We start from the raw sequence: 24,618 nt of genomic DNA, 5'->3' as shown, positions 1-24,618 counted from the left end.
AATTTTAAGTCCATTCAATGTTTTTACACCAAACAGGATTTTAAGGGAATCATATTTAACTTGTGCATAGACTGAATCCTTTCACAACAAATCAAAAACAATTACTTTCATTTTTTTCCTATATCTAGTGAATTAATTGTGAATTGTTGGGAAAACGTATATAATGATAAGAACAATTTTCAGAAAACTAAAATGTGAAAAGTGTGGGGTGTATTCTAGTGTTTTCATGTTATTTATAATTCAAATAAACAGCTGTATGCTGTAGCTCTTGCTGCATGCTGCACATTTAGGGTTGTTGAAAAGTAGTCCCAGTTTCAAGTCCTTTTCAGTCTCTTACATGTTTTCTTCCTTGTATTTTATTTATCTGCATTTTTATTCATATCAACCTTGACCAGTTCTCTTGTCTGTGCTGAAGTAGAATGTTGTGGGTTTTGCTCAGGGACCCAGAATGACATTCTAAGTTTTGAACCAGTGCTCATCTTCTCAAGGAAGCAAATGTCCTGCTCTCTATTCTCTAGTGATCACAGGCACTATTAAGCACTGGTTAATTTAACTGAGTTCAATTAAAAATTTTTTATATTTATCCAAATAAAAAAAAAATTAAATGTTGATGTAACCCAGGTCACGCATGTTTCCTTAAAGAGTTGCCGTATAGGCAAATGTTTGCGGGCAGGGAGGATCTCCAGTAGCTGTCTCTGTTACGGTTTATCTAAGAAAACCAGATGAAGATGATGCACAGGGCTATCGGCAATATTCTGTGTTTAATGAAGCATCCTGATTTACACAGTCATCACAGATCTTTCCCAGCACCCATCTAGAAAACAGTCGGCTCTCTTTGTCAACTCAGACGTTGATGGCTAAGCTTTCTTTAGTAGTTCAGTCTGCACTGTCCCTCTTTGCAAGGGGGCTTTGCTGTTGCATTATCAGTCAAGTTTGTTGCTTAGATCAACACAGAGATATTTTCTCTCCTAAACCACATCCACTTCTTTCACCTCCACCATGCAAACAGTGTTTCATCTACCATAGGTTTCATAGTAGAGATGGTTTGCCAAATGTGATGTGAAATGTAGATCTAAGTTAAAATGAAAAGAATGTTAAGAACATTTGTATTGAAATCATCCTTTTTTTTTCATTTTGTTGTCATTTTGTCACTGGTTCATATTGATTTGTAGTTTTTTTTTTTTTTTTTTATTGAATTGAGGTTTGTGGCTGTGCTGCAATAAACTTGTGCTGCAAAGTCAACAACAACTAACATCCACTTAGAGGATGTTAGTTGTGGACCCAAATGCAGAGCTGAAGAGGCAGAGATGATTGCCTGTAAAATTTAAAGAAAGTTAAATACAGAATCCATAGTCCAGAACCAATCGACAAGAAACTGAGGAACCAAAAATAACTAGGAGAGCATAGGAAGGAATAAACCTAAGGAAAGATGAGGATCAAACAATGACTAACTTATACAGGAGGTAAATATATGGGAGACAGAAACAATAGGAGTGATAATAAGTTGATAGGGAGCAGGTCTAGACAGAAGTAACTAGAAGTGGCTGAGGGGAAAGGAGAGGACACTAGGGGCCAACAAAGAATAAGCAGGGGAAACAACAGTATCTAAGGGTAACTAGAAAAAAAAATTAATAAGACTAAAGGGGAATAATACTAATGATTACAAAATAAGCAATGACCAAGGGGAAAACTACAAGATAAGAAGAGGGACTGAAAACAACCCAGGCTATGGAAAACATGACTTAAGGAAAAATAACTAACTAAAACCAGGGAACAAGCAATACCAATTATGTAGGAAAAAGAGATAACCAGGAAGAGCAAAACCAAGAATACAAAAAAAAGGATATAAATCTAGAGAACAACACAAAATAAAGCAAACTTGAGAACCCAAAGAGTAAAAACAGAAACAAAAGGTCCACAAAGTAAGATTATGATGAAATCACCTGTACGTGTCTGAAGCTCTTTACGTGCAACTTTGAAGCTCTTAGCTGCTTCTGATTCGGCTTGATGTTATGACTTAATAATTTTAATGTGAATGAACAGCCATCTTTGATGTTTAAAGTATGGCAATCGTTTATAAACTAACCTTTAAACTTCTTTATATTTTCGCCATGTACACTGTGTTCCCTGGTGTTCCTGATGCTTTGTGATCATTTTTTTTCTCCCTCCCTCTGACGTCTTCTCAGAACACCATGTCAGTTACCACCAATTTAATTTAGGGTAATCCAAGTAACAGGGGCTGAATACAAATATCCTCCACACTGTTCAGGTTATCCATTAGAAACAGATTTGCAAATCATATATTCCTTTTTTTCTTCCACTTCATATCTCTATATTAAATTGGGTTTGCTCTATCTCATAAAGTCCCTGTGAAGTACTTTGATTGTGACTTAAAAAAAGGTAGAAAGCTTCATGGATTCTATCATTATGTCACAGTAATTGTCCTCATCCCGCAAACCTTGCTAGGATTAACTGTTAATGTTGGCATGTGAGTGAAAGCTTCTATGTGTTTTCAGCAGTTGTGTTTGAATTCTCCATCAGCAGCGCAAACCACTTACTTCTTTACACATAACACGTTCGGCAACCCGGCCTGTTTTTCTGCTTCATCAGCAAGAAGAGGTAACCTGTTTTTCATATAACAGGAAGCTACACATCTCTGAGCTAGAAAAAAAAAAAAAAGTGAAATTAAAATGTCTTACTGCAAGACAGCCGTAGACGTAAAAGAAAGACCAGCCGAGAAAAACTAAACCCTTGATGTTTAGAAGTGCTTTGCTAAGGCGATCAGTGGCTGAGAGGTGCACCAAATGCAGAGGCTGCCGTACATCATTCATGGGGCCGATCTGGTTTGATCCCGTGCCCTGGGTTATTTACTGCAACTGTTTTGCTTCCCTCTCTGCAATTCCTCAATGCCAACATACTAATGTGAGCATGCCATTACTGTAGCTCAAGAAAAAACTGAGCAAATGGTTGAGCTGATACATAACAAAATAAAACTAACCATCCACAGGAGCTGCTTGGATAGCATTAAATAAAGATGTGACAGCTAATGTTAAAATATGTCTTGCTAAACATTCTGTGAAATATTTAGCAGTCTGTAGATTCAAGGTCATTTATGAGCAAACTATGGACCTTTAATTATTTTGTTTCCATAACATCTCTCTCTCTTTCGATTACCATACAAAATTGATTTTGATCTTCTCAAGCTTTTAAAAAATAGGGGTTAGAAGAGACTTATTTTAGAACAATATCTATATTTCCAGTAATAAAATGACAATTCCATCTATTCTCATTAGATTAGTTCAAAAGGCCTCAGATATTTACTGCTTTATTCCTTGTTTATAATAATCTTAAGCATTTCAGGTATGGCCTCTGGACTGATCATCACATTACTCTTTGGCTTTCTTCTCAGGCAGAACTTTCCTTAATTGAAATTTTTTACATTGTGGCCTGTCTTTTTCTTAGTTAATTACTTGAATGTAGTATAACAAAGAAGATTGTAAAAAAAAAAGCAGATAAAGAGTTGGTAGAAGAAGTGGAGGTGGTGTACGAGAGGAAATAACTCTGTGTTCATCTAAACAACAAACTGGACTGATGATGCAACAGGAAAGCACCTGCAAAGAGGGACAGAGCAGACTGAAGTACTAGAGAAAGCTTAGCCATCAATGTTTGAGCCGATAAAGAGAGCTGACTGTTTTCTTTATGGGTGCTGGGAAAACTCTGGAGATTACTTTAAATCAGGATACTTCATTAAACACAGAACATTGCTGATAGCCCCGTGCATCATCTTCTGTGCCTTCAATCAGAGGCTGCTTCAGATCCACCGTAACAGAGTAGCTACTATAGCTACTCAAGACAAAATTCTTCTTTGTCAGCAATACAGCAAAACTTTGCCTTTCCTGGCTAAATTGGATACAATCATATTTTCGCCACAAATGTTTTGTAAATCCAAAATGTTTTTGTTGTAAACTGGTTTATGTGAAAAAGAAAAAAAAAGAAAATGTATACATTACATAAAGCATTAGCGGATGTAAAAGCTTTATGCGTGGAGCTCATAGTCTTTAGCTTCATGCTTATAGGACCCTGTGATGATGGCAACCCTCGTAATCCTGTCTGGACTTGCCATTTTTTAATAACCTCTAAGTCAATTTATTCATTTTGTTGTGATCGTTATTATCACTTTCTACCCCTAAAGTTTTAAGTTATCAAATTTGTAAAAGCTTCTAAAAAACTGTATTTTTTTTCTTTCATTATTAAAAATATTGTTTGCAATGGAGAACAAGAACGGTCTGTAACGAATGCTGTTTATTAGGTCTTTACCTCCACAGATCCACACATTGTATGTTTGAAGTGTATGAATAATATATATTGCATTGCAGTACTCTCCAGTGATAGTCGGTTTTCATAGAAACATTTACTTGCGCATTTCACAACTGTTTCATGAAAAATAATTTAAGTGAACAGAATATTATCAATTGTTTTAATGTGAACTGAAGTGCGATTACAAAAACAAATACACTTGGACATTATTAATTGTAAGACAAATATAAGCAGCTCAGTATAACCATCATTTTAGGAATATTTTCCTAAAAGCTAATAAGGCAGCTACTTGGCCTCCTTCTGTGTTTACATTTAATGAGGCTGAAAAACCTTTCTTGAACATTTTTCTATGGTTCTCTCCTTTTGGGACTTTTATTTCTTAGTTATCAGTTATTCTGCTTTGTTGATCTTTGGTTTATTTTGCATTATATTCCAGCAGTCTTATAGTTACTCTCTGTTTCCCTTTTGTGCTTGTTTCCTTTCCCCTTGGCTTCCTTCTAGTTATTTCCATTCACACCTGCTCCATATTCAACCCATTAGTCCATCCTTTGTTCTGTTCCCCTTATATTCACCACCTCTGTAATCACTCAGTGCTGCTTCCTTGTTGTTAGTTGCTTGCTTGTCTCTGGTTCCCCATGTGAGTTTTCCCTAAATTTTGCTGTTTTTTTAATTCTCATTATTCTATGTTTTTGGATGTTTGTCTCAGTTTTTCATCAAACCAACAAGAACTCATCTTTGCCTCACTCATCTCTGCATTTGGGTCCTCAAGCAACCTCACCCCCCTTGTTGACACATTTATGTTGTTGAAAGCTCACAGTTTGTAGAAGGGACAGAAGTCAGCCTGTGTTTGTCTGAAGACAGAAACTCACGATTGATCAGCCCTTTTCAAGTGATGCGCTAAAGTTTCCAACACAACAAAAACTCTTTCGATTTTTCTCTGGTCACTTTTCAAACATAAAAAGTCACAAGAGTGGTTTGAAAAGTTGATGAATATTACAGCAAATTTGCTGAGATGGCTACAGTGGCTGAGCACTTTAAATGGCTAAAATCAGACATACTGAGAGATCAAGAATAGGTGCCACTGGTTAAGAGCCAGATACGCATGAGGACAGTGTTAATTTTCTAAAGAAAAAAAGCTGTATTTCCCCAAACGAGTTCAAACAATTATTTCAGAAAGATTAAAATAGAAAAAATAAACTAAAGGAAAAAAATCCTAATATTTCAAACAAACTGCTCAAGCAAAATAAACTTAAAGGAGAATTCCGGTTTTTAACACTTTTAGCCCATTTTCTGTAGTGTCCAGGATGAAATCGAATGATCGACACCAAAATTTAGACAATTGGTCCTGTCTCTGCTTTTTGGCTCATGCAGAATCACCCCCTGGCTGCTTCAGAATGGCTTTCATAGTGCATGTCCGATAATGTCCTTAAAACAACCTTAAACGTTCTTTTTTTAAAATATGCTACTCACCGGGTCGTCAGCGCTGTTCAATGACGTTCCAAAAAAAGTTTCGTAAAGAAAAAACGTTCCTGTAGTGTTTGTAGCATTTTGTAAATCCCATTGAGTTCTGTTGGAATAGTCAATATCCCTCCGCCACCGGAAACGGAAATGGGGCCTGTTTACACAGTTGTAGTCTTTTCGCAAGGCCCAAGTGTTTCTGCTTCACTCTGTGTACTCCGACGTCGAGGTGCTAACGTCTCTGTTAAACACTTTAAAAAACTCTGAAAATGGAATACGAAAGGTGGATTCTTGAAGAGGACATATTCATATACATTCCCAAAGTATAGAGACATTGTCGCCAACTAGTGGTCTGGAGTGTGCAACTCTTCAGATTCGAACGGGAAGCGGAAGTTTATAAGCGGTTGTGATGTATCGGAAAAAATAGTTCTGGGATTTACAAAATGCTAAATAAAACAAGACAGGAACGGTTTTTCTTCACGAAACTTTTTTTGGAACGTCATTGAACAGCGCTGACGACCCGGTGAGTAGCATATTTAAAAAAAAGAAAGTTTAAGGTTGTTTTAAGGACATTATCGGACATGCACAATGGAAGCCATTCTGAAGCAGCCAGGGGGCGATTCTGCATGAGCCAAAAAGCAGAGACAGGACCAATTGTCAAAATTTTGGTGTCGATCATTCGATTTCATCCTGGACACTACAGAAAATGGGCTAAAAGTGTTAAAAACCGGAATTCTCCTTTAACACATACACAAAAAACAAAGGGGACTTAAATACTGTCCCATCAGAAACGGAAACAGCATCTATTGTTGAATTTAAGCATCAAAAAGGACTTTAACATAGCTAGTTGGAGGACTGACTTAAAGGCAGTGGCGGCTGGTTGAGTTTTCTCAGAGAGGGGCTATAAATTAAAAATAGACGTATACCACCTTATGACACCAGTATATTTATATGAATGCCAACAACAACAAAAAAACATAAAAAAAAACACTTTATAAAAACAAAAACATAATTTTATGTTCAGGTTTAATTCTTGCAGATAAATGTTGCCCTTCTGAGGCTTTTTAAGGCAAATCTGTGTTTTGCATGGTCTAATATTGTGTCACACACCTAAAAAAATTATGTACCAGTTTAATGATAGAGAGGCTTTTAGTCAACTTTAAGTTTTTTTCAATATATAAAAGCTATTTTATTAGAATGTGATTATTTAAGAGCAACTATGCAAATCAACAAAAATCTAGAAAAATTACACTATATTATTTTCCATGTGAATCCCATGGACTTGACTTTTCTAAAAACTGCTTTAAATCAGTCCTACCTGTCTTTATCCATGCTGGGTCAGATCCTGAAAATTAGAAAAATGAGTCCTTTAAGTTAAAGGACCAATTACTAAATGTAAGGTTAGAAAATTAAATAATAAAAAAACAAAAGCATTTATGCAAAGATTAAATGAGGGACTAAAAAGTATTCTTCTCCCATGGCAGAGCTCTGCATGGTACCACCAAATCAACACTACCTGAATCATACTAAACCTGCCAGACTCCATCCATTTGTCTTACATGGTGTCAGCCGTCAGGCCACAGAAAAAACAGGAAGACACAACAAATAGTAAAAGGTATTTAGCAGAATTTAATATATAGAAATTGACTAAATGTGCCGTAACAGTTCAAAACTAAGGAATGTTAATACTTCCAGATAAGGTTTTTTGGTGTGCTAAATAAATAAAGGCAAAATGAAAAAGTGGGATTATTGCCTGTGTGGCTGATTTTCACTTTTAACTTTATGGTTGCTAATTTCTCCTCTCTTTATAGTAGCTATTTATAGCCTGGTGTTCTATTCAGCAGTGACACCATCTTTAATTGGTTAACTCCCATGTTCTTCTTTTGAACACAGCTTTCACTGCAAATATGGACAAAATTTTTATTTCAGAAGACGGGGTGACACAAGTATTTTCAATCTATTATACATAAGTTCAGTGTGTTTTCTATTAGATTTTCTGTATTTGTTTCTTCCACTTTCTCTTGCATCGACCTCTCCTTATAAAATACATGGATGCATGACATGAAGAATTGGACAATTTGGGGTGCAACAGTCAATGTAGACTAAAAACACACAGCTTTAAATTTGTTATGAACTTGGATATATAAAAACACAATCCTAGATAATATATTTTTTCCTTTTTTGATGATAATAATAATATAATTGATCTGCATGAACCCCAATCAGCCTCAGCAGAGATGGCCACTCACATATAGCCTGGTTCTGCTGAAGGTTTCTTCCTAGTAAAACAGAGTTTTTCCTCTCCACTGTCGCTACGGGCATTCTTAGCGTGAGTCGATGCAATCAACTGGTTTTCCTTAGATAGAAAACTGAATCAATTCTACTGTATGATCTGATTGAATTGTAAAGTGCCTTGAGATGCCATGTGTTGTGAATTGGCGGTATATAAATAGAATTGAATTTATCAGAAATTTTAAGAAAACTAATTTATTTTACAAGGTTATTCAGAGCTTTAAAATGAAGTGGAGAATCTTGAATTGGATATGCTGCTCTAAGGACCCAGTAAAGGTGTTTAGGATGGGTGTTACAGTTCTTTGAATGTAACACTTTGACTAAAGTTTAAATAAATCTCTTATGTCTCTCTTTCTTTTTTCAGACATCCTGGCAGTGAGTCTAATAACCAAACACACAAACACACGCATACACGAGACCAATTCAAAGATTTGTGTAAATGAATACACCTGATATTAAAACCATTCTAGATTACGTGATCCGAGAAAAGAAAAAAGAAAATAATTTTCAGTAGCAGACTCCCTCAACAACTGTCGCTTTTCCAGACAAATGTTTTTCTAAAAGAGTATAACTCCTGGACTATTTAAGTTATCTCAAAAATGTCTGTAAAGTGAGCTTCTTAGGAGTAACAGCGGTGACAACCTTTCACAAAAGAAAAGACGGAGGGCAAATCAGGAGCTTGTGGGCGGTCCTAACTGAGGGAATCAGGCTTCATCTTGTGCTGAAGTTTTATGCTCAGTCCTACTTGGTCTGAATGTCGTGTATTGCAGCATAACAATGTTTTTGGACAGTGAAAAGTGCAGGGGACCAAAACAGACTTTTGAAAAAGTGCAGGGGAACATGTCACCTGTGTCCCATCCAAATTACGTCCATGACTGCAACCAACTCAATTCATCAGCCAGACTTGAATAGTGGCTCAGAGCTCACATCCCTAAATGAAACCAGTAGCTGTTATCATTAAATGTTTTCTTTTCTTAATTACAATGTTCTCCTGGATCAGTGCTTTGTATTACCTTTGTGTGCTCTGTCTGCTAAAACCTCAGTTCACATCATACCATTTAACAAGCGTAAGACCTGTGCTGGAAACTTCTTCCTGTTAGAGGCATATTCATTTTTACAGTTGCTGAATCTATGTTCTTTATACAGTAAGTGATTGCTTTAAAGTCAAGGTAACAATACTTATATATCATAATATTGCCACAAATGCATTTGTGTCTGGAGCTTAGCAACAACGCAGCTGATTACCTCATATACAGTGTCAGCAACAGCAGTAAGTGGAACGTAAACAGTTACTAACGGGACACTGGTAAACTGGGCTAATAACATGGCTGAAAACCAACTTCTAGCGGTTCAATATCTGGGCTCCATTGATGAATCTTCACAGTAACATGTCCTGGATGAAGCCATCTGTTGTCCACATGCCCTTCCAACCCACTTACTTTGAATTTTCCAATCTTCTTTGACTTTGTCTGCTCATAAGATCATAAAACCTCACAGACAGATGCTGGAGTTCTAGATATGATCCTGCAGCCACGTTTCAGTAAAACACATAATGCTGCATTGTCGATATTCTGGCTCAGTCCTTCCTGACGCTTGGAGTTTTTCTGACTTGTTTCCTAAAGATCTCACATTACATATGATGATTGATGGAAGAGATGGCTTAAATTTCTTCTTCCTCTCTCTTCTCCTTGCTCCTGCTCTGCAGCCCCGGCTCGGAAGTAGTTGATGTATTATCGCAGCTTTGGGGATTATAATTAGCTGCTCCCAGGTGTAAGAAATCAATTTGCTATGGTTGCTGCGGTTACACATCATAACAATTATCTAAAAAAGAAAAAAATATTATTAAAACTCCCTCCAGAAACGAATAAACTAAAGTTCAATAAAAAAAGTAAGCCAAGCAGAGCTACTCACCTGTGCAGCCACATTAAGCAGCACAATTCTAGAATTCTTTGGTACATATAGAATTTAGAATTCAGTATCTTAATGAGTTTTATCACTATTGAGAGTATGAACCTTATAAAGAGCTTTCCCAGATTTGCTTTCGATTTATACAGCTGTTAAAATATCTGGTTCCTGAGGAACAGGTATTACCAGTGAGAATTCCCCTGCAGGTCTTTAACATAAACAATTAACTGTCTGCCAGAGGTCACTTTTAGGGACAAAATAATTCCATGAAATTAACCATAAAGTTGAAATATAACACCCAACGTTAAGCCCCATGCTACCTGGATTTTCTTATTGATATGACCAGTTTATATCAGGCTGTTTCCATTTATAATACTATATTTTATTCCTTACCTCCTTCAGAGCAGGCAAGGATGCAACTACATTGGTTTTCTGAAATTTTCAGAATTACTATCCCTGAATTTAAGAGATTGAATTTTTTGTTTTACAGATTTTCCCAAGAGACGGTTATTTCTGAAGAGTGACTTTATTTAGTGATATGTGTACAAAACAGAAACTTCATGAATATAAAGGACATCATACAGGCTATATATACAGTGTTGCTTTATTAGATGTTGCTTTTATTATTATGTTTACTTAAGAAAAAAAAAAACATCAAAATCTTTTCTTTTTATGGAGACTTATAAAATAAATGCAGTAGTTGTCCTTTACCTTTGCACCATAGATCTGGAATGACAGCAGTTTGAACAGATGTTACATATCTCCATTTTTGTCTACAAAATTTTAGCATCATCAGTTTTTTTTATTTATTTTTTTTTATTTACCTATTAATTTATTGATAAGGATTACTCACTTAATTCGTTTGATGTAGTCCTTCACCCATTCCAGGTCTGGGTTGGCGCATATTTTTCCTTGTTTTGTGTGGAAACTGGATTTTTAGAAGGAATCAAAGTCATTGCACGGGCTATATTACAAATGGTGAAATAATAATTTAATAGTCTGGACAGTGAAACGGTAATAATTAAAATGAAGGAATCACTGAGAGACTCACATGATGGCATTTGTCGAACACAGTTCATAGTTCTTCTGCTCAGAGAAACCAGTGATATCTGAAAATGGGAGTATTCCCCTCATGTATCTTCTGCAGCAGACATAAGCTGGAAGCAAAATTGAAGATCATCAAAAAAAAAAAAACTACACTGCAGGTCTCTGTGACATATTAATAAGTATGTATGACAGAAAAAGGGAGAAAAGATGGAGCGCAAAGTTTACCTGCATGCGCGCTTGTTCCCAGGATTACGCAGAGAGTGAAAAGTGTCCCCGCCATCACAGACACTTTGATTGATGCCATGGCTTCAAGTTTACTGGCAGATGCTGCTGTGATGTAAAAGTGGTCTCTGTCTTCTCCTGGGTGGCCGACAATAGCCGATGCAACAAGGTCTGCGCATGGGAAAACAGCAGCATGCGCGGAAGTCGTTTGTTTTGAAATGGAGATCTTGTTGCGTCCTTTTCCTTTGTGTTGGAGGCGGTAGTGATCAGTGAGAGTAGGAAACCAGCTCCTCTGGGGGGTGAGGCTGTGGAACAGCTTCCCATAATCAGATAATTTCTTATCTTAATGCTTTATATAGAGAGTAGGTGGATGGATATTTAATTTGTGTGATTTACTTTCCTGTTTTATTCTCCAAAAGTCATCTTTTTACATCGATATAATACCCTGGTGAAGATTCTCAGTCATCCAGGTCATAGTCATTCCAAAAAAAAAAAAAATTAAAAACAATCCACTGGACTTTGCTTTCAAGTTTGAAAACGTTTCGCTTCCATCCAAGAATCAGAAAGGTTTCTTGGATAAAAAGTCCAATGGATTGTTTTTAATTTTCTTTTTTTGGAATGGATATAATACATTTCCCCTTTTAACTTTAAATGTTGGAAGTATGTGTCATAGTTAGATTAACATTACAACGATAGAAAAAAAAAGAACAGATGTCATAACGTGGCTTTTGAACCAAGACCATAACTCTATCCCAACTGTCCAGCATGGTGGTGGCAGCATCATCATCTGGATAATCTTCTGTTGGAAGCATCTTCAAGACAACAAGCTGATTGATATCTGGATGCAGTTGTTACAGAATGACAATGGCCTCAAACATAGGCCTTTTTTTTGTTGGTTTAAAAAAAAAAAAAGTGTTTCCAAAAGGAGGAACGCTCAAGGTTGGCTTCAGGATTGAACCTAACTAGCTTCACTAAATTGTAAAATTGTATTTTAGTTTAAAAATCCTAATTCTGCAGCAGGGAACCAACACATATAATAAACTTTACACATTTTACATAATGAAATGTACAAATTAAACCGGTGTTCATCATGAAAACACCCATCAGAACATTTACACAGGAATAATTTAAATTCTAAGCATTTTTCCTATCAAAAGTGGGCCCTTTACATAACTTTTAAGTTAAACTAAAATATTTTTCTGTGTTTTTATATACTGTTGTTACCCATTTCTATAAAGATTTCCTCAATTTGAGTACATTTTGCTCAAACAAATCCCGTGTCTTAGAGAGCCTGCTGGTTATACCACTTAAAAAGATGTGTAATTGTAGATATGCTCCTTTACTTGTTGTGAGGTCCTAGGTTTGTGTCCCAAGAGATAATTTTCAGTTACTGATTCAAAAATAAAGATAGTATTCTGAGTCCATCATAATTCCCAGTAACACTTTCCTCTGCTAGACGGTAAATGTTAATACTCCAATTAATCAAGTACAGTGAGAATTTACATCAGACTTGATAGGCTTTACATAATGTTACAGGTTTTATCTGCCAACACTGATGTGACAGCTTTACTCAACATTTTAATGACAACTTTATTAATTAATTTTGTTATCTGTTTTTTTATCTATCTTACAGTAAAAACTACTTGGTTTAGTTTTCTTTTAACTTTCTAACTTCAACTACTTTGTCGATTATAGTTTATTGTATTTATAAACAAACCAAGCTGCAAAGTCATAAAATGCAAAAATAAAAATTTGAATAAAAGACAAGCAATCCTATTAAACATTCTTTTGTCTTTTACAAATAAAATAAATAAATAATGCTAACTTTTCTCTTGTTACTAACACAAATAAATCCCCTTCTTTTGCTTTAAGTGCAGCTGCTCTGTGCAGCATCCGGCGTTCATTTTTCATGATGTGAACTTTTCAACCGCATCCAAATATTATCATTTGGAGACTATAATATTCTTTTCCACAAGTCACAGAAAACTAAGAATGTGCTAACACTAAACCCAGTGTGTGAAGGCAGGAAAATACCTAAACATGCAGGACAGGCTCCTGAGGACTGAGTTGAAAACCACTGTCCTGACATACAATTTACTTAAGTTAATGTTTCCACCTTTTGCCTTGAACATCATTTCAACTATGAAGCACAGTTGTGCTTCATAGTTTCTGGAGTCTTTTACTGGAGTAGAGATGGTTATAATATATGCTAGATTGCATCATGAGGACAGAACGTTTTATGAATAACTGAAGCGACACCAAAAGAAGTCAGTCAGGGAGTCTCCCTGATGGACAATGATCCTAAACATACAGTCTGATTAATTACAAAGTTCTTTCAGGACATCAAAAACTTTAAGGAGGCTTTTTCATTCATTAATAAGCCTGATCTCAGTCATATAATGTGTTGGTTCAGCGTATTCTCATTATCAGTTCGTATGAAATTGTGCGAAAAGTTATGCACCGTAAGATACAAAACAGCAAGCAACGTAGTTAGAGACATGAAGAAGTAATTATTGCACTGTTTTCCCCAGTTTTACGTCCTTCCGCGGATCTGCTTTTTTCGTCTGTCTGGTTGCGCATGCGCACTGATCTGTTTTTTTGAGGAAAAACGTCAAAAACGTACGAAAAACTGTGCATAACTTTTCATACGATTTCATACGAACTGATAATGAGAATATGTTGGTTGGTTGAACTGTACAGATGTGTGTAAATTTAGCAACTTCCAAACCTAAATTATGATTACTGTCCACTGACTTCACTTGAGGAGGAACTTGGATTTGAATGCTGAACTAACACACTCACATATTCTCATCTTGCTATATGTAGTGAGAACCATGTTTTGCCTACAAATTACTTCCATTCATTTTCAGTATGAACCCTTCCATAGCAATACCCTGAAAATAGACCTAAACCTAACCATTATCAGTGCGTACCTCACCATAATAATAATAATAATCTAACCCAAACCCCAGAAAGAGAACTTACAGGTATTTGTGGGAACCAACGACTGGTCCCCATGAGAAAGCTCTCCTGCTAGGGTGGGTGTAAGGCTTAAGACTAGGGTGTGAATTAGGTTCAGATTAGATTTACGGTTAAGCAGCGTTGGTACTGTAATGGTAAGGGTCAGATATAGGCCATAGAAATGAATGCAAAGTGAATAGAGGTCAACGGAAAGTCCCCGCAACGATAGTGCGACACAACATGTTTGAGCGCGTGTGTTTATATATAAACAACAAATTAATGGAACACATTTTTATATGTGTGGGCGAATCGCAGTCTTCTGCTGCTGATTTGAATACAGTGATATTTATAGTAAAGGAAACATTTTTACTACTGTGAGTTTTTCTGACCTCTACTTTTATTAGTTGTTTTTTGTTATTTGTTTGTTTTGTTACCATCTGTACAAAAAATAAACCAGACCTGGGGAAGATAATGGAAACATTGCTGTGAGTTGGTGCTCTGATGATTTTGTTCCCTGATTTACACCAGAGATGGCAAAAGTACTCACTTTCCGTACTTGAGTAAAAGTACAGATACTTGTGTTAAAAAATACTCTGGTAAAAGTGGAAGTACTGATTAAACTTATTTACTCAAGTAAAAGTAACAAAGTACAGGCTTGTAAATTTACTTAAAGTATAAAGGTAAAAGTAGAAACCACTTTTTTCATGCCGTTGCCTACATTTTAAATGGATGTCTGCCAATAGGACTAGATCTCCGTTGTGTTCATTTTCAATCATCTCGTCGTCCATACTACTATGCTAACGCCACCGCCACCAAGCTGCAATGATTTGCCGCGAATGAATACCGCCGAATCTGTCGATTCATCTTGTAGTGGTGCGTCAAATGCAACGTAGATTCCCATCCAATTAGACTGAATTTGGGACTGATGACGTGAAAAATAATAACGGTAACTCCATTGAAATGATTCAAAACTAAAGTAACGAGCCAATTTTTTAAAATGTAAGGAGTAGAAAGTACAGATATTTGTGTAAAAATGTAAGGAGTAGAAGTAAAAAGTCGCCATAAAATTAAGTAGTAAAGTAAAGTAAAGTAAAAAATATCAGAAAAATCTACTTGAGTACAGTAACGAAGTATTTGTACTTCGTTACTTCCCATCTCTGATTTACACTGAAAATCAGTATATATAGGGTAAGCCATCTGACCAAATTAACACTACATTTTCTTCACAGGTCTGCTATGATTTTGAAATTTATGTAAGACTATACCCCTGGTACTGCTTTGGCTGTCTTTAAACATGTTAACCAACTTTCTTTCATCCAAGGATGTCCATTTGGAAGAGAGGACTAAAAGGTGGACTGACAAATAATAATAAATACAAAGCAAAACTGGTTTTGAAATAAAGAACGGACTAACTATGTGATTTTATAACTGAAGGACTCTCACCTGCAACCAATCTGCACATTATGAGTTTCTGCTCCAGCCAATTGCAGCTCCACGCCTTCATAAGCCAATTACTATCCAGGACATCCTTTCTTTCGTGCTTAACAGCATCTCTCCTCCACCTTCAGCTCTTAAACTCCCCACGGCTCCCCTCATTCTCCAGCCTCCGTTTCACCAACAGAGTCAGACTCTGTGCGGACGCCTTTAACATAGACCGACATTTCTATGCAGAACTGCCTTCAGCAGTGACATTGCTGCAAGATCTCTATTCGAGTCTCTCCAGGTTGAAATGCCTAGGGTGGCTATATGGCAGGAAACAAACTAAATCAATCAAACTCTTTCTTACATTTTTTTATTTGCACAAAATATGCATTTAAAATATGAAGGCGCCTGCAAAACATGTGGTTCGCCAGCAGCTCTCTTTAAGACATTCATGCCGTGTGTGTGCTGTTGGATTTATATGTTTAAGCAAGTAGATCATTTTAAAACAGTTCGTATTAGACAAAATTAACAATCTAAACATGCAATGCAAATCTTCTGAAAATTCCCCCAAATTGTTGATTCCATAAATAATCAATCTTACAAAATGAATGTTCAGCGCCTCATGAAAAGGCCATTTGTATTAAGATGATTTAATTCATGCGTATAATGATGCAGGCAAACTTCTCACTGGTTTCCTATGTTTCGTCATGCCCACGCAGAACAGGTTTGGTGTGTTTTTGCGGGATTAAGGTGTGTTAGAGAAACTCATCTAACTGAAGCGATCTCTTGATTTACACTATATTCAAAATTTCCCACAATTTAAAAAGTTTCCCTGGAAGAGTTTAAATAAGGACTTTTTTAAGCTGTTTTCATTGGCAATGAGGTTTGAGAGTCAGCATGCAAAGCCTGATCTGTTGCATGGTTTTAAACAACATGTTTCCTGTAACTTTCTCTATCTTTCATCATCTCGTTTTCAGCTCCGATTACAATACTCGAAAACTCCAAAGGTGGAATTTCCTGAAAGAGATAAAAGGCGAGGAGGGAGTTGGATTTGCACGCAGATCAAATGTGTCACACCTCTAAAAGGGCCAAAGAAAGTTTCTATAAATGATCCTTCCAACAACCCAAAATTATTTCAATTTACACAGGACAGACAGACAGGTGATTCTTTTGAAGGATGTTTTTTATTTTGTATAAAATTAGTACAAAAAGAAAATATTTATCAATATAAAGAACAAAATACATTCAGTGCTCTTACAACTGAGCCAATATATGCATTGCTTTGCAGCATCAGGCTGTCAGTATTGCTTATTAAGCTGGTGTTTTCTACTCTATGAACAGCAAAGCCTTTTTTATTTGTACAGATCTTCAACATGTTTGCAGCTGGCCTCTGAGTCCTCCATAGCTTCTTCCTCTAGGACCCTTGTTTCTTCATTTGCGCCCTCTGGTGAACTTTTTGTGCCTGATATCTGTAATGAGATCAGTTTTAGGAAATGCTACATGTCTTCATTTTTTTTTTTTTTTTTTTTTTTTTTTTTTTTTTTTTTTTACATATTTCAGCATTTTTCTTATGCCATTAAACTACTTACTCTATCCGGCTGACGTAGTCCATCACCCATTCCAGAGCAGGGTTGGCACATGCTTTGCCTCTCTTTGTGTGAAAACTGAATTAAAAAGAAATCAAAGTTAATAAAAAAAAACATTTATGTATATAAAGTAATTTGATCATAATCACTTACATGATGGCACTGATGGGACAGACTTCTGTGTTATTCTGCACAGAGAAGCCCTTGATTTCCTCAAATCGGATTTTGCCCCTTATGTGTCTTCGACAGCAACCAACATAAGCTGTAAGAAAGGATAAAAGATGAATTATAAATTATGCTGCAAATCTCTATGTGTCTCATATGAGTTTGTATAGTCACTAAAACAGAAGAATGGAAGCAAGGCTTACCTGCATGCTTGTTTGAAGCCAGGACACAAAGAGTAATAAGTGTCACAGCAACCACTGTGACTTTGACTGATACCATAACTTTAGCTTTGTAGGCAGATGCTGCTGTGATCTGAAAGTGGTCTCGCCTGTTCCCTCTCAGGTGGATGGAGATTGCTCAGCACACAGGCCTTATATATACTTCAGAGGAGAAACATTAAGCTCTGCCCACAGGAATGGTTTTGTAATAGCAGCAGAAAAAAGCCCCAGCATTTTCCCCAACAAAGGCTTAAGAAAATGACTGTGACTTGTCTCAGTAGTAAAGTAAATTCAGCAGTGAATAGGATCTGCTGCTTTTGTTTACAGATGCTATCAAAAAAAAAGAAACAAGTGAAAGTACTTCTTTTTTTAAAGTAAATATTATTAAAGTCTATACAAATCAGCTGCAAAAAGTTGCAATACTCCCACAAATTGATATGAATGTTCCATTCATGTGATTCCACTTCTTCCACACATGAAATGCTTCATATTTTCCATTGGTTCTCCAGGAATCATCAAATGCAATTATATATGAAATACTTTTATGTTTATTTATATATTTAAGACTAATTGCTCAAATGAATAAATATAATAAAATAGATAAAAATATATATAACGCATATTTTTTTCAATATGCTTATCTGTAATCTTCCCATTTATTTTATTTCATATGTAAATGATGATTATCTTTCAAGTTTTCTTTCTGTTCTATTTGTAGTTTTTAAGCTGTGAATACTAGAGCTTTAAAAGTATCTGACTGCCTTTTTAGGAATTCTGTTTTAATTTAGAACAAAAAGTATGGTTTCTCTACCCACCCAAACACGCAATAGAGGAAAATTAAAAATCTTTTCTTTTCCATTTGTGTAACTGTTTTATACGAGATTTTAAAAAGCTGTTTTATATTTTTCAAATGACAAAATCAGAACCTTTTTTGACTCTTATCACCCTTTTTGACACTGAATCAGACTAAACTATTACTTTATGAGTAAAAATAACTGAAAACAACTGTTTTTTTTTTTCTTTTTTCAATTGCACAGGTTTACATTTCCTCATTGCTTGGTAGAGTTGTCTTATATGGTGAGCATAAACATTTTTAGCATCCTTCCGGCAGCTTTTCAAAAGGGTTTACTGGATGTATTAGTCCTAACTGAACCAGGGTACCTAAGTCCCTTCATTTGCACAAATTTGTGACGGTCTATCTACAAAAGATGGGCCCGAGCTCAGAGCTCGGAAATGGCTGCTGAAAATGGTGCCTCAAAGGTGTTTGTATTGCTACAGTCAGCAACTTTGTTACTATTTGAAAAGTATGTTTAGCGTCATTGTCCATCTAGACGACCCATTTATGACAGAGCTTTAAATACCAGGTTTATTTCAGGTGTCATTTTAGAACTTCATATGATGTTCATTCCTCCTTTGTGCAGTGGTGTCAAAAGTATGCACTTCTGTTACATAAGTAGAAGTATAGATACTGCAGTTTAAAAACACTGGTAAAAGTTGAAGTATCAACTTGACCTCTTTACTCAAGTAAAAGTAAAAAAGTATGTGCTCCAAAAACTACTTAAACTATAAAAGTATAAAGTATCCTTTAAAAAAAACAGCCAGATGCCAGTATATGAATTGAAAGCTCAAATTTCGACTATTTTGAAATATTCAGATAGGGCTAAATTGGCCTCTTGTTGGTCTCTTTTCTCCATCTCCCGATACGTTCTCACTAGTCATTACACTAGTTTTCACCAAATGTGGATGGCACACATGACATTAAATAAATATTTATAAATATTAAACCGAAGCCAAGAGTAATGAGTAACATTTGTTTTAAAAATGTAAGAAATAGAAAGTACAGATTCTTGTGTGAAAATGTAATGAGTAGAAGACAGAAGAAGGAAGAATAATAAGTAATGGAGTAAAGTATAGATACCTAAAAAGTGCACTTAAGTACAGGAACGAACTATTTGTACTTCGTTACTTGACACCTCTGCTTATGTAAAGGGGCAAATAAAACACCCTAAAACATGAAGCTGCCAGCCCTGTACTGCAGAGCTAGGATGATGTTAATTGGTATTTTCTTAAAATGCAGGAACGCTTTTCATGGCAGAAGATTTAAATGAAAATAAATGAAAAATTATACTTTTCAAAAGACAGGTTATCAGACTTTGAAATTGTACAAGCTTCAAGTTAGAGAAGACTATCCTTCCACACTGCTAACATTTTCTTAAACGTTCACAACAATCTGGACCACTGGACACAGGTGGTGAACAGAGCATCAGCTCTAAAAAGAAATGAGGAGTTCTTATTAGTTCTGCTTCTTAGTAGAGAATAGTTGCCAATATTATTTTCTTCTATTCATAAAAGTCACTGGAATTTTTCATAAGATTGTTGTTTCTAGCTTGATTAATGTTTTTATTTCACTGCATAACGTTATTTGCTCCAGTGATGGTAAACTAACTAATAAAGTACTTACTAGCATATAGTCAAGACCACACCAACCAAGACCAAGGGGTACGGAGACCAAGACCACCACCAATACCTATATGGTCTTGGTCTCGGCCTCTAAATGTCTTGGTACTCCTTGGGCTTGGTTGGTGTGGTCACTAGTAGTTACACACAGAAAATGAAAGGATCCTTCTTCAAACCAAACAACTTTATAAAAACAGAAATAAGTTTAAAAAAGTGAGAAAAAAACAAAACAAAAACAAGATTTGATCAAATAAGAAAGCTGAAGTCTGTTATAATACAGTTGAGCACTAAAGGTGTCACATGAATGTGGGCAGATAAAAGGTGGAATGTTAAATCACGCATCAAGTCACATTTCATCTCTCATCTACTTTTTTATTGTAGTTTTATTTTAATAAAAAATAAATTGTGATGTTAAAACCTTATTTGAAAAGGGTGAAAGAAATACGTCAGAATACTGACACTTACTTCTGTATCTTAACCATCCTCACAGACACAGAGTCTTCCGGCAGTTACAAGTGTCGTAATAAGCAGGTACTCTAATATGGGATCCAGTCTGAGTAATCAGCCGGAAAGGTGTGTGATTTAATTAGTATTTTATTAACAAAAAAACTGAAGGAAAAAAAAAACTAGCTACGAGTCAGCACTTACTTAAAATAGCTATGGGTGTGTGTGCTTGGTGTTTCCATCAGCCTAGCATGAGAATACCCTATGCTTCCATTTAAAACAGAAGTATCATGGCTAATGAAAAGAAGACCTAATACCTGACATATAGAGTTAGTGGAAAAAGTTCAAGGAAGATAAAACACTGAGAGGACCTCCGTGCATCTGCTTTATGTGGGTCGTTCATGTGGGTTACAGTGGGGTTCCACACAGGTTCTTTTCTAGGTCAGAGGAACACTTAAGCTTATACTCAAGACCCATGCATCAAAGGCAAGAGTGCATTTAGTGCAGTGAAATAGGTCACAATAGCCTAAAATCTCGTGTAACTAAATTTCCGTCAAAACCACAGGAGTCATTTAGGTACTTGAACTTTCCTACGCATACATTCTCATGTAATTAGAGGCGCATTATGTTATATAAACTGTTTAAATGTCTATTTATTTATAGTAACAGTTTGCATTGTTGCTTCACAGCAAACAAATATATATATTTGACATAGTGAGTGGTTCTTATACCCCATGGATGTTTTTGTGATGTTCAGTTTATTACGTAACATTCATAAAAAACATTTAATCAAACAGTTAAGAGGGTACCAAAAATAGTTTATTAACATAGTTTTTATTTAGATCAGATCTTAAAAGGACTAATATGAAGAATGATTTGGATGGTATTTTAAAAAAGAGCCCCAATCCAGTATCTTTTTATATTATACTTTGCTTGTGTAAGTCAGAATTAAAAGATAAAAGGGCTAATTGAAACTTGCACTTATCACATGAAATTTAGGTTAAGTTAAATTCATTTTAGAACCCTATCATTTTGTAACTTTGTCTTTCAACAAAGAGGATCCAGAGAATCTCAAAGCCTGACTTCCCTTTACTGATATAGATCTACCACACAGTACTTGCTCTGACAAATGTTTGATCTTTTCGATCTTTTCATACCTCAGATTAGAGCGTGTGCCTGCATAATACTTCAGTTAAACCTTTTGCTAACTAAACAACAGACAAGACTGTCACATCTACTTTTAGGGCAACAATGATTGTGTAATTTAGGCCGGGCTTTTTTAATAGGAACTTTAAATCCTCTCACAAGGAATTAAAACATGGCAGTGGAATTTTGCTTCCTGGTTTCACTCTAACAATAACAAAACAAAGATCAAACAAATACAGCTTGATTAATTAGACAAATGGAACTGAAGGACAACCTCAGACAATTCACACAAAGGATCAGTCATTCTAACTAATGCATCTTACTGACGTCATAGAGCTACTGACTGAGAACACTTGCTTCTACATGTTGATTGATTGCAATCTTATAGAAACACTTTCCTGTCCAGTACATGACTGGCCGGCCTTCAAAATCTGGTTTAACCAACATTTGAATCTTTACCTGGAATGAAGCGACCCTTTCAATACTGCATTGCAATGATTTAACCCAATAAGCTGACATTTATTCAGTCTGTGAGATTTAGAAACTTTATAAAACTAGTCAGCAAAATACAGTAATGAGTATAAAGGACAATAAATGAGGTTATGAAGAAACAAAATGGCTGTCAAACATTGCAACATAATGCTACAACAATAAGGTCAGGATGAGGTTTGGGGTTGCAGTACGTTTTCTTGTGTTCTTTCTCTTGTAAATTGCGGGTAAATGATTATGCAACCTCTCATAAGGCTTCAGATAAATCTATTTATCAGTTCTTGAAGCAAAGATAAACAAAATATTGCATTAGAAATGTTATTTAACTACTGTAATACAGTCACAATATTTGCTAGAAAGTTAACTTTTGAGTAAGCTTTTGCAGAGTGAATCATTGTAATTATGGTTTAAACCCCACCTGAAGTATGTCATTCTATATATATCACACTAATAGCTAATTTCATGCATGACAAATGAAACACTTTGTCCTATATAGTTGTCATAAAGTGTGTAGCTGAAACTACCTTTGTTTACATTTTAATCATTGACTAGTGGGATTGCACTATTTACGTTGAGTAATTTCCTATGAGGAAGACGTAAAAAGAATACTTCATAAAAATGTTAGAATTTCTAATAGCCTTTTTTTCTTGACATAGCATGATATCACACATTGGAGCCCTGTACTGGGGGGATTTGTTGGTAAAAAGTACACGGAACGTCACACTTCCCACCTGACCTAAATACATCACAGCCTAGTTTTTTCCAACTCATTCTTGGTGAGTGGTTGGACGGCTTCCTTCCGTGTCACAGCCTATTTAAACTTCACAGCCAGAGGTAGATCATATCTCTAAATCCCATCTTTCAATCCATACCAGCTCTCTGATTTACCACCGAGGAAGATGGCAAAGCTTACTGTGTGTGTCTTTGCACTGCTGCTGCTCATAGCTCTCAGCGAAACCAGTAAGTGGGATTTTAAAGGAGCCTTAATTCTGAGTATTTTAGCTTTATAGAGATATTATATTTTAACTTTATGGTATTATATTACTTTTGAGGCATCAAAGTGTGAAACATGAAAAACAAAAATTTTCTCTAACATGTCAATGTTTTTTTTTCTCTCTTTACAAAGGTTTCCAGGGACCTTGTTGCACAAAAAATTTTAACAATCCAATAAGATTACAGAACCTGAAAGCCTATTGGATGCAATTCGACACAGGCAACTGCAACATCAATTCAACAATGTAAGTTAAAGGTTTTTCAACACGACATACATAATGGGTATTACGAATGTGATTGCATGCTCAAAACTTCTCCATTTTTCTGATTTCAGTTTCCTCACTGTGAAAAACAAACTTGTCTGTGCCAATCCTGATATGCCATGGGTCCGCAGAGCCATCGAGTATCTGAAGTAAGCCGTTATCTTGGCTCGACATTTCTTAGTAGACCAGAATCACCATTAATTCAAGATTTAATGTTTGATTTAAATATTTAATATTGCTTTCTCTTTTTCTTTTTTTTTTAGCAAACGAAGCTGAACACCTTCACTTCTATGACGGTTCTTCTGAGAAAATATGCTTTAACATATTACTATAACCATCGCACATATATATGTTTTTAACTGCATTTATATAACTATATATTTCTTTTCCCTTTTGTACTCACTTATTTTCAATAAATCTGATATTTTCCTAAATGTTTCAGTCTATTGATGTATTCATTTAATGGGCTGGCTTTAATGTTCATATTTTTAGGTACTGTAGATCCTTTTAGACCACATTAAATCTAAAGGGAATTAATGCAGCTCTACTAGTATTCCCCCCCCCCCCCCCCCCCCCCCCCAAAAAAAAAAAAAAAACATTCAGTAAGAATCACCTTTATTCATTATGTTAAAGAAATTCGACTTAATATTTTATGTGAGAAATCTACAGACCTGGATTTAATTGTTGTCTTTGTTGAAAAAAAGCCATGAGAATTTTCATTGCAAACACTGAAGAAATTCTTGTGAGATCAGACCGAATTGAAACTTTGCTCTAGATACGATACTCTGACACCACAGTGAAACATTTCAGTGACTGCATCATGTTAATGCAAATCTGTTCTGCAGCACTGATACAAAAGCTGAGTCAATTTTAAAACGGATTGAACTAAATACGGCATGGTAGTGGAAACAAACAAACAAACTTGTCTGTCTGTCTGTCATATATATTTCTCACTATGCTCTATTCAGAACCTAAGTTTAGCTTAGGCTTGTGAAACATATCATATAAGGCAACCTCTTCTATTATCTGTTGTTTAATAAAAAAAAGGTCGCCAAATAAATCGATCCACCACGTGGTTATTAGTCATAGCCCTAGTTAGATCAAAGCAAATGGATTTGCTGTATATGATTGTACAAGCCCAAAACTGTGGCAAATGTTTTTATTTGTAAATTATAATTTTATTTGTAAATTAAAATAGAATAAGAACAAAATCTCCTTTAACCTATACTAAAA

General features: G+C 35.5%; 3 protein-coding genes across 3 annotated transcripts; 1 reads left to right on the top strand and 2 right to left on the bottom strand.

The window, feature by feature from the left end:
* Positions 1 to 10,491: 10,491 nt before the first annotated feature.
* On the bottom strand, positions 10,492 to 11,495 carry LOC119774347 (C-C motif chemokine 20-like). The gene is made up of 4 exons (XM_038271808.1): positions 11,245 to 11,495; positions 11,024 to 11,129; positions 10,826 to 10,900; positions 10,492 to 10,698 (listed from the first exon to the last, which is right to left on the bottom strand). The coding sequence occupies exons 1-4, from the start codon at positions 11,321 to 11,323 to the stop codon at positions 10,680 to 10,682; spliced, it is 279 nt and encodes a 92-aa protein (XP_038127736.1). The 5' UTR covers positions 11,324 to 11,495; the 3' UTR covers positions 10,492 to 10,679.
* A 5,293-nt stretch (positions 11,496 to 16,788) lies between these two features.
* On the bottom strand, positions 16,789 to 17,736 carry LOC119774338 (C-C motif chemokine 4 homolog). The gene is made up of 4 exons (XM_038271797.1): positions 17,579 to 17,736; positions 17,364 to 17,472; positions 17,214 to 17,288; positions 16,789 to 17,093 (listed from the first exon to the last, which is right to left on the bottom strand). Exons 1-4 carry the CDS (start codon positions 17,652 to 17,654, stop codon positions 17,039 to 17,041), a joined length of 315 nt encoding a protein of 104 aa, XP_038127725.1. The 5' UTR covers positions 17,655 to 17,736; the 3' UTR covers positions 16,789 to 17,038.
* A 5,168-nt stretch (positions 17,737 to 22,904) lies between these two features.
* Positions 22,905 to 23,819, top strand: ccl20a.4 (chemokine (C-C motif) ligand 20a, duplicate 4). The gene is made up of 4 exons (XM_038271988.1): positions 22,905 to 23,089; positions 23,256 to 23,367; positions 23,457 to 23,534; positions 23,649 to 23,819. The coding sequence occupies exons 1-4, from the start codon at positions 23,029 to 23,031 to the stop codon at positions 23,659 to 23,661; spliced, it is 264 nt and encodes an 87-aa protein (XP_038127916.1). The 5' UTR covers positions 22,905 to 23,028; the 3' UTR covers positions 23,662 to 23,819.
* Positions 23,820 to 24,618: the final 799 nt, after the last annotated feature.

The sequence above is a fragment of the Cyprinodon tularosa genome, unplaced genomic scaffold, assembly GCF_016077235.1.
Source record: "Cyprinodon tularosa strain WSP-4 unplaced genomic scaffold, ASM1607723v1 ctg12, whole genome shotgun sequence".
NCBI lineage: Eukaryota > Metazoa > Chordata > Actinopteri > Cyprinodontiformes > Cyprinodontidae > Cyprinodon > Cyprinodon tularosa.
Note: the sequence above shows the minus strand (reverse complement) of the source record. Positions and strands in the feature narration are given on the sequence as shown.

What these genes read in the sequence shown, in the direction of transcription:
- ccl20a.4 (XM_038271988.1), top strand. Translation starts at nt 23,029, where the DNA reads ATGGCAAAGCTTACTGTGTGTGTCTTTGCACTGCTGCTGCTCATAGCT. An exon ending in CATAGCTCTCAGCGAAACCA is followed by an intron (nt 23,090 to 23,255) that starts GTAAGTGGGATT and finishes CTCTTTACAAAG; the next exon opens with GTTTCCAGGGACCTTGTTGC. An exon ending in TGCAACATCAATTCAACAAT is followed by an intron (nt 23,368 to 23,456) that starts GTAAGTTAAAGG and finishes TTCTGATTTCAG; the next exon opens with TTTCCTCACTGTGAAAAACA.
- LOC119774347 (XM_038271808.1), bottom strand. Translation starts at nt 11,323, where the DNA reads ATGGCATCAATCAAAGTGTCTGTGATGGCGGGGACACTTTTCACTCTC. An exon ending in GGGAACAAGCGCGCATGCAG is followed by an intron (nt 11,130 to 11,244) that starts GTAAACTTTGCG and finishes TTTTGCTTCCAG; the next exon opens with CTTATGTCTGCTGCAGAAGA. An exon ending in TGTTCGACAAATGCCATCAT is followed by an intron (nt 10,901 to 11,023) that starts GTGAGTCTCTCA and finishes CTAAAAATCCAG; the next exon opens with TTTCCACACAAAACAAGGAA.
- LOC119774338 (XM_038271797.1), bottom strand. Translation starts at nt 17,654, where the DNA reads ATGGTATCAGTCAAAGTCACAGTGGTTGCTGTGACACTTATTACTCTT. An exon ending in GGCTTCAAACAAGCATGCAG is followed by an intron (nt 17,473 to 17,578) that starts GTAAGCCTTGCT and finishes CCTTTCTTACAG; the next exon opens with CTTATGTTGGTTGCTGTCGA. An exon ending in GACTACGTCAGCCGGATAGA is followed by an intron (nt 17,094 to 17,213) that starts GTAAGTAGTTTA and finishes ATCTCATTACAG; the next exon opens with ATATCAGGCACAAAAAGTTC.